At 42.9% G+C, this 15,379-nt stretch overlaps 1 protein-coding gene across 1 annotated transcript in view; it reads left to right on the top strand.

The window, feature by feature from the left end:
* LOC147106040 (cadherin-related family member 3-like) overlaps positions 1 to 15,379 on the top strand; it is a 73,553-nt gene that overhangs the window by 54,544 nt on the left and 3,630 nt on the right. Inside the window, exons 12-18 of the mRNA XM_086009786.1 lie at positions 2,149 to 2,387; positions 4,940 to 5,111; positions 9,614 to 9,861; positions 11,333 to 11,508; positions 13,159 to 13,172; positions 13,270 to 13,304; positions 14,935 to 14,983. Coding sequence (XP_085865912.1) covers positions 2,149 to 2,387; positions 4,940 to 5,111; positions 9,614 to 9,861; positions 11,333 to 11,508; positions 13,159 to 13,172; positions 13,270 to 13,304; positions 14,935 to 14,983 — 933 coding nt within the window. The remainder of the gene's footprint in view (positions 1 to 2,148; positions 2,388 to 4,939; positions 5,112 to 9,613; positions 9,862 to 11,332; positions 11,509 to 13,158; positions 13,173 to 13,269; positions 13,305 to 14,934; positions 14,984 to 15,379) is intronic.

Raw genomic sequence — 15,379 nt, 5'->3', positions numbered from 1 at the left:
TTGATGAATTAATCACATCGCTGCCACTCTCTCTTCTCGCGTTCCTTTTCCGCCCTCCCTCTCGTTTTCCTCCTCAATTTCTTTGTCTAGCGCTTCTCTCTCTATCTCTCCGCACTGTCTCTATTCTCTTTCTCAAATGATCCTTTTCCCAGCCGATTAAATCCTAACATCCCACGCCTGCATTCTGTTCACCATCCGCGTGTTCAAACCACAACAGACAGAGGAGTGGATAGCGATAAACACACTCCGTGAGAGTACAATAAAACTCTCACAAGCTGACAACATCCTAACATCACCTTCAAGTCACATCACAGACTTCACAATACCTGAATTTCCACCCCTCACCTTTCCCTCTCACTAATCTGTGGGAAGTCCAGCGAGAACAAACAAAAGACCACTGGAACTGTGAACGCGCAACTACTTCATGTCGTTGGCAGCAGTCGCGTCCTTTTAATAAATAAGGTTCTCTCTATACTCTAACAATTTATCTTGCACTGGAGAAGCATCTCTTTTACATTCACAATATCCCAAGCTGCCAGATGACTTAGTTCTAACTATTTAACTGGTTACAAATCCAGAACCACCCAATCAGCTGACCAATTTGTTACAAACAACAACAACCTGCATTTATATCGCGCCTTTAGCATAGTAAAACGTCCAAAGGTGCTTCACAGGGGCGTTTTGATAGTTGAATAGTACGCCAACAAACCTGCAATAAGTTATCGCAAAGTATCAGAATGATTATATTAGTTTAAATAAAAAGGCGTCGTTATATTTGAACAAAATCTTTGCTGCCATTGCAATTTGTTATTGATTTGTAATTTGGCTGTTGTATTTAATTTTATCTTAGTCTGTAAATCTCCTTCAATTGCTGATATTTTCTAGTACTTTAATAATGGAGAATGGAGTTTGTAAAACTAATAAGTTAGCATTGATTCTAGCACACCATGATTACAACAGTCCATGCTAACAATGTGTAATGTTGCATGAAAATGGAAAAATTGGGAGCATAGAAATCTTCTATCAGAATATGACGTGAGGATAGGGTGTACGAAATGTGTCACACTGGTACGGTTAATAATGGCTGTTTTTCAATAGTGAAAGACCCAGAATGTGGCATAAATAAGTTGGGAAAATCTTCATAAGTGAAAAAAATGGGAGTAACATGCCTTCTCCATTGTGATATTCCACATTTTCTAGGGGCATCATTAACCATTCCCAGAAGCACTGATGTGCATTTCAAAGCAGACAACAACAACTTGCATTTATATAGCACCTTTAACGTAGTAAAACGTCCCAAGGTGCTTCACAGAAGTGTAATTAGACAAAAATTGACACCAACCAAAGAAGGAGACATTACGACAGGTGACTAAAAGCTTGGTCAAAGAAGTAGGTTTTAAAGAGTGTATTAAAGGCGGAGAGAGAGGTGGCGAGGCAAGAGGTTTAGAGAGCTCATTCCAGAGATTAGGGTCTAGACGGTGGAAGGCACAGTGAAGGGAGTGGGGAGGTGGACAAGAGGCTAGGGTTGGAGGAACGCAGATTTCTTGGAGGATTGCAGGACCGGAAGAGGTTACAGAGATAGGCAGATTGAATAAAGTGAAATTAGAAAGAAAAAAAACCTTGTATTTATATAGCACCTTTCACGACCACCGGACGTCTCAAAGCGCTTTACAGCCAATGAAGTACTTTTGGAGTGTAGCCAATGTTGTAATGTGGGAAACATGGCAGCCAATTTGTGCACAGCAAGCTCCCACAAACAGCAATGTGATAATGACCAGATAATCTGTTTTTGTTATGTTGATTGAGGGATAAATATTGGCCAGGACGCCGCGAATAACTCCCCTGCTCTTCTTCAAAATAGTCCCACGGGATCTTTTACATCCACCCGAGAGAGCTGACGGGGCCTCGGTTTAACGTCTTATCTGAAAGACGGCATCTCCGAAAATGCAGCACTCCCTCAGCACTGCACTGGAGTGTCAGCCTAGCTTTGTGTGCTCAAGTCCCTGGAGTGGGACTTGAACCCACAACCTTCAGCCGAGGGGAGTGTGCTACCCACTGAGCCACAGCTGACAGCTTAACAACAACGCCAGCACAATAATGATACTGTATGATGTTATCTATTATCTTTTTCTGTTCTTCCTTTTCCAGTAGGAACAAAGGTTGGAAAAGTGCTTGCAAAAGACCAAGACTTTCCAGGCCTTGAACTCATTTACTCGCTTATAGGAGGAGGAAGCACACTGGGCTACATTCAGTTGTTTTGGATTAACCCAACCTCAGGGGAAATACACCTTGTGGCCCAACCAGACTATGAGGCAACTGTCCAATATTTCCTCACAGTGCAGGCTGTTGAGGTAGTTTCTGATGATCCAAAAGCTGCAACAACTACTGTAAGTGGTTTCTAATGCTAAAGGTTAGTTCACCTGCGAGACACATTGCAATAAACATTAAATAGTTATCGGGGTCATCGTTTTGATTTAACAAGAAATTAACCCAATGCTCAAATATTCAGCAAAATATATATATATATTAAACCAGTTTCACTGTTAGATTTTCAATTTTCTCTCAGTACCAGGGTGACATATTGGCACTCGAGTTCTAAAATTACATGGCTCAGTAACGCACTCGTTGACATTGGCTGACATTGTGGAGGCATTAATTAAGGAAGTTAAGTTTAATACAACACGGGTATTTGCCTGGCATATTTGCAACACACATACTTGATTCCTGGCCAAACTGCAAGATGAACACTCCAGAATGGGCCTTTTAAGACTGAGATGAGGAGGAATTTATTCACTCAGAGGGTTGTGAATCTTTGGAATTCTCTGCCCCCAAGTGCTGTGGATGCTGAGTCATTGAGTATAGATAGAGTATAGAGCTGAGATAGATAGATTTTTGGACTCCAGGGGAATCAAGGGATATGGGGATCAGGCAGGAAAGTGGAGTTGAGGTCGAAGATCAGCCATGATCTTATTGAATGGCGGAGCAGGCTCAAGGGGCCATGTGGCCTACTCCTGCTCCTAGTTCTAACGTTCTTATGTAATGCTGCACCGCCAGAGAAGGGTAGCTAACCAAATCACCTCCCACAAGCACAATTCCTACTGGATTATAAAATGAATGACATTGACAAGCCATTTCCCACCTCTCAATGATCCAGAAGCCCTTACTTTCTTGTATGATTCTCCACCCTTTCCCTCACGAATATGGGCTACACATTGCTGTTTGTGGGATCTTGCTGTGTGCAAATTGGCTGTTGCGTTTCTTACATTACAACAATGACTACGCTTCAAAAAGTCCTTCATTGGCTGTAAAGCACTTTGGGATGTCCTGAGGTTGTAAAAAGCGCTATACAAATACAAATTCTTTCTTTCTTTGGGAACTCGCCTAAATAAAGTTGCAGATTAAAATCAACTGATCACTGGAAAATCCCATGCAGTCAATGTTTGGTTAAAGCAGCAGGCACAAAACCTGCTGTCATAAGTCTCAACACTTCCGTGAAAAATCTTCCTTCCAGCGTCTAAAGTAATTGAACATACGAGGGAATAAAATTAACCTGCTAAATTAAACACCACAGGGGTGAATTTTCACAGGGTCCTTCTATTGTAACTATGGCGGAGGAGCTGTAGAAACTTTGGAGATGCAGCGTAAACAAGAGAACCCCCATGGAAATGCATGCCCATGTTTGGTAAACGTTTTGCACTGACATTTTGAAGGTTGCGTAGTCTTTTGTGAAGGTGCCGTTCCATCTGATATTTTAATGAATGGTGGAAATAATAGCTTACCCAGTGGCTCACTAGGTAATTCAGCATTTTAAAAAATTTGTTCCTGGGATGTGGGCGTCGCTGGCATGGCCAGCATTTATTGCCCATCCCTAATTGCCCTTCAGAAGGTGGTGGTGAGCCGCCGCCTTGAACTGCTGCAGTCCATGTGGTGAAGGTACTCCCACAGTGCTGTTAGGGAGGGAGTTCCAGGATTTTGACCCAGCGAGGATGAAGGAATGGCGATATATTTCCAAGTCAGGATGGTGTGTGACTTGGAGGGGAACTTGGAGGTGGTGCTGTTCCCATGCGCCTGCTGCCCTTGTCCTTTTAGGTGGTAGAGGTCGCGGGTTTGGGAGGTGCTGCCGAAGAAGCCTTGATGAGTTACTACAGTGCATCTTGTAGATGTTACACACTGCAGCCACGGTACGCTGGTGGTGGAGGGAGTGAATGTTTAAGGTGGTGGATGGGGTGCCAATCAAGTGGGCTGCTTTGTTCTGGTTGCTTTCGAGCTTCTTGAGTGATGTTGGAGCTACACTCATCCAGGCAAGTGGAGAGTATTCCATCACACTCCTGACTTGTTCCTTGTAGATGGTGGAAAGGCATTGGGGAGTCAGGAGGTGAGACACTCGCCGCAGAATACCCAGCCTCTGACCTGCTCTTGTAGCCACATTATTTAAGTAGCTGGTCCAGTTAAGTTTCTGGTCAATGGTACCCCCAGGATGTTGATGGTGGGGGATTCGGCGATGGTAATGCCGCATGAACCATATCAAGGAGGAATGCTCTAGGTTCGTTCCTTGCCCTGTGTGAAGTTGGCTGATCTTGGCCAGGGCAGTTGTATGGGTGCTACATTGACTTCATTTCCCTGGGCAGAAGAGATGATTAAAAAATTCAGCGAGGGTTCCCACTCCTGATTGCAATGCAGTGGTTGCTTACCAGAAAGCTCACTTGATAGACAATTGTGAGGACAAGATTGGTGTTGGCTTTGATGACCTAACATGCAAGAGGTGTTCATGGTCTAAATTCAAAGTTGAACAGCCACGTGGGTGGGTTACTGGATGGCACTTGACAGCTTGGCACTGTACCTAAGCAGGAGGCAGCTTCTGGGGGTGGGGTGGATTGATATTCGAGGTAATTTAGGAAGCTATGTATTTTCTCGCTAATTAGATACTGTTATGTTCTAGGTCACGGTTAATATTCTTCCAACCAATGATGAACCACCTGTCTGTCAGCCAAAGTTTAATTCACTGATGATTCTTGATGACACAGCTGTGGGAACAAACATTCAGGGGTTTCAGTTATCCTGTACAGACCGGGATTCTTCCCCTCAGTCTTTCCGTTACTTCATAACTTCAGGTACGCCAATGAATTGCCTGGTGGAACCATTCTCCTTTTCTAGTTTGATTTGGACACGTCTCTTCAAGGTGTGCTTACCTACCATTTTGTTTTTCGCGCCTGTCTGTCCCTCTGTAGTTATTGTTTTCTTTCTTCTCCAATCTGAACAGGTCTCATTTATTTTATTGCAGAAAAAAAGAAAATGTTTGTGAAAATGCACAGAAATACTGAATTTTGTGAAATATAGCTTGGTGGTGCAGTGGATAAAATGGCTGGTGGCATATTAGTAGAACACGAGCCTGATCCCATTTGTATTTTGACAGCCTACTTTTTTTATCCTGGTCTTCTAGTGCTGGGTGTGTGTCAGTGATCTGGGAGGTCAGAGGGAGAACCGTTCAGTTTGTATTTGAGCCTTGGTGATCTGAATGACGGGGATAGAGAAAACATGGTCACCTTGGTTACGCTTGTCCCTTGGTTATTGGGATTGAAATCAAGCTTTTGATAATGAATATGCAACATTTTAGGACCAACCGAGCTGGAGGCTGAAACCCAGAAAAAAAAATCAACCAATTACTTTGGCTATCTAACATGGAGATTCTGGTTCCGGCTTTACACAGATTATTACAATCAAAAAGGAGCCTAAAATGGTTGAACAGCATGTTAGGTCTTTCAAAAGTCTCAGTAGAGAAGAATTGTACTGTACATGCTTCTTTGCTGATTCACTCTGTTTGATGGGGCTACTATAGACTTGCTCATGACAGTGGCATCAACAATAACTGATGTTCAGATAGCTTTTGTGAAAGAAAGTATTCAATAAGCTAACTCTGTACAAGTAGAATGATCAATTCATTTGTTTTCGGGTAGCACAATTTCTACAGTCTTAACACTTTATTTTGGACCTATGTCTGCTATTCTTTGTTTTCAAAAAATGTTGAAATCAAATGCTCACGTCTCTGTACAACATCAAAAGTAAAGTTAGGAGCACTGAATCCTATCCCAACCTCAGTAGCATTATGCTGACTATTTCAGAATATTGGTTCTCAAAAGCATCGAGTTTTCAATGTTATTTTGCAGTGGCCAGAGCTACCCCTTTGCTTTTCTGTTTAAAACTTTTAAAAGTATCAGAAGTACTGACTGAAAAAAACATTGCTCCTAGTTCTAACGTTCTTATGTAATGCTGCACCGCCAGAGAAGGGTAGCTAACCAAATCACCTCCCACAAGCACAATTCCTACTGGATTATAAAATGAATGACTTTGACAAGCCATTTCCCACCTCTCAATGATCCAGAAGCCCTTACTTTCTTGTATGATTTTCCACCCTTTCCCTCACGAATATGGGCTACACATTGCTGTTTGTGGGATCTTGCTGTGTGCAAATTGGCTGTTGCGTTTCTTACATTACAACAATGACTACGCTTCAAAAAGTCCTTCATTGGCTGTAAAGCACTTTGGGATGTCCTGAGGTTGTAAAAAGCGCTATACAAATACAAATTCTTTCTTTCTTTGGGAACTCGCCTAAATAAAGTTGCAGATTAAAATCAACTGATCACTGGAAAATCCCATGCAGTCAATGTTTGGTTAAAGCAGCAGGCACAAAACCTGCTGTCATAAGTCTCAACACTTCCGTGAAAAATCTTCCTTCCAGCGTCTAAAGTAATTGAACATACGAGGGAATAAAATTAACCTGCTAAATTAAACACCACAGGGGTGAATTTTCACAGGGTCCTTCTATTGTAACTATGGCGGAGGAGCTGTAGAAACTTTGGAGATGCAGCGTAAACAAGAGAACCCCCATGGAAATGCATGCCCATGTTTGGTAAACATTTTGCACTGACATTTTGAAGGTTGCGTAGTCTTTTGTGAAGGTGCCGTTCCATCTGATATTTTAATGAATGGTGGAAATAATAGCTTACCCAGTGGCTCACTAGGTAATTCAGCATTTTAAAAAATTTGTTCCTGGGATGTGGGCGTCGCTGGCATGGCCAGCATTTATTGCCCATCCCTAATTGCCCTTCAGAAGGTGGTGGTGAGCCGCCGCCTTGAACTGCTGCAGTCCATGTGGTGAAGGTACTCCCACAGTGCTGTTAGGGAGGGAGTTCCAGGATTTTGACCCAGCGAGGATGAAGGAATGGCGATATATTTCCAAGTCAGGATGGTGTGTGACTTGGAGGGGAACTTGGAGGTGGTGCTGTTCCCATGCGCCTGCTGCCCTTGTCCTTTTAGGTGGTAGAGGTCGCGGGTTTGGGAGGTGCTGCCGAAGAAGCCTTGATGAGTTACTACAGTGCATCTTGTAGATGTTACACACTGCAGCCACGGTACGCTGGTGGTGGAGGGAGTGAATGTTTAAGGTGGTGGATGGGGTGCCAATCAAGTGGGCTGCTTTGTTCTGGTTGCTTTCGAGCTTCTTGAGTGATGTTGGAGCTACACTCATCCAGGCAAGTGGAGAGTATTCCATCACACTCCTGACTTGTTCCTTGTAGATGGTGGAAAGGCATTGGGGAGTCAGGAGGTGAGACACTCGCCGCAGAATACCCAGCCTCTGACCTGCTCTTGTAGCCACATTATTTAAGTAGCTGGTCCAGTTAAGTTTCTGGTCAATGGTACCCCCAGGATGTTGATGGTGGGGGATTCGGCGATGGTAATGCCGCATGAACCATATCAAGGAGGAATGCTCTAGGTTCGTTCCTTGCCCTGTGTGAAGTTGGCTGATCTTGGCCAGGGCAGTTGTATGGGTGCTACATTGACTTCATTTCCCTGGGCAGAAGAGATGATTAAAAAATTCAGCGAGGGTTCCCACTCCTGATTGCAATGCAGTGATTGCTTGCCAGAAAGCTCACTTGATAGACAATTGTGAGGACAAGATTGGTGTTGGCTTTGATGACCTAACATGCAAGAGGTGTTCATGGTCTAAATTCAAAGTTGAACAGCCACGTGGGTGGGTTACTGGATGGCACTTGACAGCTTGGCACTGTACCTAAGCAGGAGGCAGCTTCTGGGGGTGGGGTGGATTGATATTCGAGGTAATTTAGGAAGCTATGTATTTTCTCGCTAATTAGATACTGTTATGTTCTAGGTCACGGTTAATATTCTTCCAACCAATGATGAACCACCTGTCTGTCAGCCAAAGTTTAATTCACTGATGATTCTTGATGACACAGCTGTGGGAACAAACATTCAGGGGTTTCAGTTATCCTGTACAGACCGGGATTCTTCCCCTCAGTCTTTCCGTTACTTCATAACTTCAGGTACGCCAATGAATTGCCTGGTGGAACCATTCTCCTTTTCTAGTTTGATTTGGACACGTCTCTTCAAGGTGTACTTACCTACCATTTTGTTTTTCGCGCCTGTCTGTCCCTCTGTAGTTATTGTTTTCTTTCTTCTCCAATCTGAACAGGTCTCATTTATTTTATTGCAGAAAAAAAGAAAATGTTTGTGAAAATGCACAGAAATACTGAATTTTGTGAAATATAGCTTGGTGGTGTAGTGGATAAAATGGCTGGTGGCATATTAGTAGAACACGAGCCTGATCCCATTTGTATTTTGACAGCCTACTTTTTTTATCCTGGTCTTCTAGTGCTGGGTGTGTGTCAGTGATCTGGGAGGTCAGAGGGAGAACCGTTCAGTTTGTATTTGAGCCTTGGTGATCTGAATGACGGGGATAGAGAAAACATGGTCACCTTGGTTACACTTGTCCCTTGGTTATTGGGATTGAAATCAAGCTTTTGATAATGAATATGCAACATTTTAGGACCAACCGAGCTGGAGGCTGAAACCCAGAAAAAAAAATCAACCAATTACTTTGGCTATCTAACATGGAGATTCTGGTTCCGGCTTTACACAGATTATTACAATCAAAAAGGAGCCTAAAATGGTTGAACAGCATGTTAGGTCTTTCAAAAGTCTCAGTAGAGAAGAATTGTACTGTACATGCTTCTTTGCTGATTCACTCTGTTTGATGGGGCTACTATAGACTTGCTCATGACAGTGGCATCAACAATAACTGATGTTCAGATAGCTTTTGTGAAAGAAAGTATTCAATAAGCTAACTCTGTACAAGTAGAATGATCAATTCATTTGTTTTCGTGTAGCACAATTTCTACAGTCTTAACACTTTATTTTGGACCTATGTCTGCTATTCTTTGTTTTCAAAAAATGTCGAAATCAAATGCTCACGTCTCTGTACAACATCAAAAGTAAAGTTAGGAGCACTGAATCCTATCCCAACCTCAGTAGCATTATGCTGACTATTTCAGAATATTGGTTCTCAAAAGCATCGAGTTTTCAATGTTATTTTGCAGTGGCCAGAGCTACCCCTTTGCTTTTCTGTTTAAAACTTTTAAAAGTATCAGAAGTACTGACTGAAAAAAACTATAGAAAATAATAATTTTCGATTATGAGTACCATATCACAAATGTGCAACTTAAAAGTAGGATAAGTTACCTTTTGGAATACAAGCCTTAACGAGATTTCGTAACTATGATTTGTCAGTAAATAACTTTAATCAGGTCAATTTCTGTACCAGGTAATATCAACAACCACTTTAGACTCTCTCCCAGTGCTGGATCCAACATCACTAAGCTGATACTTGCACTTCCTTTTGATTATACGCATGGTGTTGACAAAGTCACAGATTATGAACTCATTGTTCAAATAACTGATGACAACCTACTGGCTGGAAGCACAGAGAGGAAAGTCGTACAAACAGGGAGAGTAAGGATCAACATCAGAATTATTATCCCTACACCCAGTACTCAAGAAACAACCACAACTGTAAGTACAGCAGAGAATCCAGAGCTGAGGTACCTTTTGAGAGTGATGCATCTATGGCAAAACAAACAAAACAAATACAAAGTTATGCTTCCTTTAGTCATGCATCTGTCTGACTCAGAATCACAACTCCTTGCTTTAAATAAGAAAGAAAGAATTGAGTTCGATATAAATAAGTTCACGATGTAGTAACAAGCAGACATAGCCTCAAGGATAGGACCTCCAAAAATGCAGTATTCCCTTCGTACTGCACTTAGGGTGTCAGTTTAGATTATGATTTGACGTTGGGGACAGGCTTAAACATATAGCCTAGAAATTCACTAGCCTTAGCGCCGCTTTTGAGGCGCTAGAGGGACTAGCGCCAGAGTTATGGCCAGTTCAAAAATTCCCTGGGGCCCTAAAGCGGCGTTGCACCGGTAGCGCTGCGCCGGCACCGATGACGTCATCGGTGTGCGCAGCGTCCCGGTTGCCATGCCGACGGGCCCCAGCGCCGAAATTCAGTTGTGGCCGCCTCGCCCGTGGCAGCCGCAACTAAGACTCTGGCAACAGAGTCCAACATGTGTTTGCGCCGGCGCATTAAAGGCCCCGCGGCGGCCGGCCGCTTTCCCGCCGGCCGCCTGCCCGCAGCTCCCTCCCCGGACTTCTCCCCCCCCCCCCCCCCGGAACAGATGCAAGCCCGGCACTTGTCCGAGGTGCCGGGCTCATTTTTGAAGAGATTTGCGCGGGCCGCAGCCGGGTGCAGGCAGCTCCTCCTTAACGGAAGGAGGAGGCCTGCACTTCCCGAGCCTGCCGCACCGCAGCGGGCGCCGCAGCGCCGGAATAGCGCCGCAATGCGGCGCGTTGCGCCAGTTTTCAGGCGCTAAAACCCTTCAGTAGCGCCGGCAGCCGTTTGGGCGCGGCGCTACTGAATTTTTGGCGCGCGCAAAGGGACTTAGTGCCGGCGCTAACTTCCGGCGCTAAAGCCCTGGCGCAGCGCAAACTCAATTTCTAGGCCATAATTTTTTGCCACAGTTATGCGAATACTACCAGCTGAATTAAACTTTTATATAGTTTCTAAATGTTGTATTTGCACAATCAATCTTAGAATGTATATTCACAATTCACATACTGGAAATTAAAAATAAAATGCACAGCTGATTGACCCCAACACAAACCCAAAATCAATAAAATAATACTGAAAGTATCTAAACGAACAGCTAAAACCTACAACTTAATAGTCAGGTTCATACTTGTGATTGGTGCAATCAGATGCTCACGATTAAATTATAACAACCCCCCCCCCCCTTATATTGTGCTGCTTCATAGGAAACTTTCAGCTCCTGCTTCAATGCTTGCGTGTGAACCATTTAATCACCATGGCTACAATCTCATATTGAACATGAAGGATTCAAAAACAATGAGAGAATAAACAGACCACCTACTTTCAAGTCGTTGATGGTTTCTCACTAACAGTTTCTTTTCTGTTTGTTCGCAGCCCAATATAACCTACATCAGGCTGTCTGAAAACACCTATCAAGCAGATGCTTGGTACATACCATTCATTATCACCTTGGGTTCTTTATTGCTGCTCGGAATGCTGGGGTATTTAGCGTACCTTTTGGCTAAATATATACGCTCCATACCAAAGTCAAAAATCAAGGAAAAACCACTGTAAGTTACAATCATCACTTTGTTCAGTCGAACCGGTTCATTCCGGTCAAACCAAGTATCCGTTACAACTTATTTCAGTAATCCGCTTACGATTTATTCTTTGACAGCTGTTTATTTACACTTCGATGGGTTTAATTTCCTCTGGTAGCGCACTGGTTAACACATTTAGGTAACATTCTTTTGCATACTACTGTACTGCAGTTGGTAACCGTTGAACAGCATATAAAGGAACCCCTTGGTCTAAAATTCCGCACTCCACCAAATTCCATTAAAGTTAGTAAGGGTAAAATTAAATAGTTTATACTAAGCCATCTTAATTAGCCAAGCTTTTATCCAGTTATAAAAGGGAAAAGGTCACCTCAGGTCGAGATGGGCGCATTGAAGTCATGCTGTGCAATGTTAATAATGAAACATTAACACAAAATTCCTTTCACTGCCAAAGGCCTTTGCTAACATACCAGACAATGAAATTTCAGACAAATATGTTAACAAATTGATTACAGATATCATGCTACCTTCCCACTTCTCTAGTCAGGTAACACCACATTAGAATCCAGTTGAAATGATTGATAAAAATCTGTTTTTTCCCCTGCTGGTATGGGAAACGGAAATGGTTCAACTTGTCCATCTAAAGTTGGGGTTAAGACTTGCTGGGATAGAGTAGAGGGAACTCGATACTGTGTCTAGTTCCGGTTATGCATGACCCAAGAGTTTGTAATGCTAACGCTGGGTGCTCAAAGTGAAGGTTTCGTTATTTTAAATTAACAAATGCGATAATTTAAAAAAGAAAGACTTGCATTTATATAGCGCATTTCACAACCTCAGGATGTCCCAAAGCGCTTTACAGGCTTAATGTTATAATGTAGGAAACATGGCAGTCAAATGATGCACAGCAAGGTTCCACAAACAGCAATGAAATAAAAGATCAGATCATCTGTTTTAGTGATGTTGTTTGAGGGATAAATGTTGGCCAAGGCACTGGGAGAACTACCCTGCTGTTCTTCGAAATAGTTTCCGTGGGATCTTTTACGTCCAACTGAGAGGGCAGACGGGGCCTCAGTTTAACATCTCTTCTGAAAGACAGAACCTCCGACAGTGCAGCATTCCCTCAGTACTGATCTGGAGTGTCAGCTTGGATTATGTACTCAAGTCTCTGGAGTGGGACTTAAACCCACGATTTTCTGACTCAGAGGCGAGAGTGCTATCACTGAGCCAGGGCTGATGCTAAGGTAGGTGATAAATCACCGCTCATTAGCTTATTACAAATGTCAAGTTGTTTAGCTGGTGGTGCTGGAGCATCACAGGGTATCTTAACCTGCAGATTTTACATCATTTCTCCTTAATGTTGCAAATCAGGAATATGGAATATACATCCTTTTGTTGTAAGGTTGCACAACAGACATCAGCATCATGTAATCCCAATATTACATCATGTTTCCTTTCTATTGAACTACGTATTTGAATATTAACATCATAAGTTACGGCTCTTGTGTACAAAGAGGTAATTGCACCAGATCTCATACCGAAATTAGACAGAACGGGCACCCTGAGCCAAAATAAACTGAATGTTTGCTGTAAAATTCTATTGATCAAATCTTTGAAAGAGATAGAAGTTAATTCAAACAATTTTCTTTTCTTTTTTTGTTCCAGGGTGGAAAAACAAGGTGGGTGCTTCAATTTTCTTGATGTTTTTCAATGTGAACATAGTTATAGTCTTCTCATTGCAATGGAGTAAGTGAACTTTTCCTTTGTTAAATATAGAACCCAAGCCAAAGAAGCAGCACAAGGTGATTGTGGTAAGTTCCCAAACAACCAGCAGAGGATCTTTTTTTTAACCCATATTTTTTGCACGTGGGTGTTCAAAAAACTGTCTGCTTTACCCTGCCTCGTGTGGCCATTTCCTCTAGGAATCTCTTGGCTCGCTTAGAGCTCCAAAGGATAACTTGATTTGCTAATGAGACCAAGTCCGCTCTAGAGGTCTGGCGCTGTCAGTGTTTTGTTTGCAAAGTCGCTGAAACATCATGATCTCCAACAAGACCGTGAATTTACCTGCACCTGTCTGAAACCTGGATGCCAAGCATGCCAAGTAGCCACGTGTGGCTCCAATTCTAAATATGTGTCTATAATATCTGCTTCTCTCCCTCCACCTTCCAGTTTGCAGTTATGCGACAAGTGCCACTGAAACCAAGCAAGACACTGCACATTGCATTATTTTCCTTTGTTAGAAGCTTATTCAGCGTCGCAATAAAATCTTGGAGCATGTATGACTCAATTTCTTCATTCTGCTTTCCAAAGTCTTTGAGCATGCACTCTGTTCCCTCTCAATATAGCATTGCAGTCGTCACTGATTGTTATGCTCAGCAAACACTATTCCACTCATTCCCATGCTCCTTCTGCTAAAAGAAAAGAAAGAACTTGCCTTTTTATAGCACCTTTCATGATCTCAGGACGTCCCAAAGTGCTTTACAGCCAATGAAGAGCTTTTGACGTGTAGTCACTGTTGTAATGTAGGAAACACGGCAGCCAAGTTGAGCACAGCAAGGTCCCACAAACAATAATGACCAGATAATCCCTTTTAATTATGTTGGTTGAGGGATGAATATTTGCCAGCAAGTATTTACCCCTGCTCTTCTTCGAAAAATGCCATGGAATCTTTTACTCCACCTGAGAGGGCAGTCTTGGTTTAACACCTCATCCAAATGACGGCACCTCCGACAGTGCAGCACTCCCTCAGTACTACACTGGAGTACCAGCCTAGATTTTGTGCTCCAGTCCCTGGAGTGGGACTTGAACCCATGACCTTCTGACTCAGAGATGAGAGAGTCACAGCTGAATGTTCTTTAAACAAAATGTAACACCGGAAGATGTGGTTGTGTGGTGATTATTTTCTGAGGGAACACATCCCTAGACCAGAGCTCTCCAACCTGCAGCTCCAGGATCATCTGTAGCCCCCGAATCCTGGCAGTGGGGCCGTGGAAACCCAAGCAAAATTAGTCCCATTCGTGCACATATTTATTATTTGATGGTTTGTCCTGTTTGCATTTTATAGGCTCAGAAGTTTGGAAAGGGCTATATTTAAGCACGGTTGTTTCATTGACAGATAATTACTAAACCACGATTTGTTACATCTATGCAAATTAATGAGATGCATCATTAGATATATGTTAATTACTAGGAACATGGATTTGAACTTTATATGTGGCCCTGAGGTTCCATGGTACAAACCTATGTGGAAACCCTTGCCCTAGACCTTCCTATAGAGGGTATAACTTCCCATATTTTGAATATAAATGGTGGCAAGTAGAGACGTACATTTTCAGAGCCTCCCTATTTCTGCCCCGATCACCGTGATCGATCAGCCACAGGCTACAGCACGAGAGGATAACACACAAAATGTGAGCCTGTGCAATGTTCTGTGCATTTCAGGAAATGACCACACACAATACAATCTTTGATGGAGAAGCTGTTGATCCAGGTAAGTGAACACCTTTAATGCCTTTTTCAGGGTTATAAATATATGTGGGTCATGGCATGTTTTGATTGAAACATTATGAGCTGGTATCCTCCCTTTTTATGCTGGGGCCCATCTTGGTTTCTGCTACTGTTCCTCTGCTTTTCACATTGCTCATTGCTTCTCTTATTACTGTTTCTGCCTTCATTCCAAGCACTCTTGCCATTGGTGCTCTTCTCCGAGAACCTCTCCCTCTAATCAGGCTTTCTCTTTCCTCTCTGGTTACAAGACTCCCCCTTCAAACTATTCTCTTCAACCATGAAAGTAAAGCCTAGCTTGGCCCTAAATCAACATTTGATTTCCTTTGGCCCGCACTCCCTTCTCAATTCTTCTCAATGAAATGGCTGAATCATGCCACCT

Source organism: Somniosus microcephalus, chromosome 16 (genome assembly GCF_052327205.1).
Source record: "Somniosus microcephalus isolate GS21.2 chromosome 16, FLI_Smic_1.0, whole genome shotgun sequence".
Lineage (NCBI taxonomy): Eukaryota > Metazoa > Chordata > Chondrichthyes > Squaliformes > Somniosidae > Somniosus > Somniosus microcephalus.
Note: the sequence above shows the minus strand (reverse complement) of the source record. Positions and strands in the feature narration are given on the sequence as shown.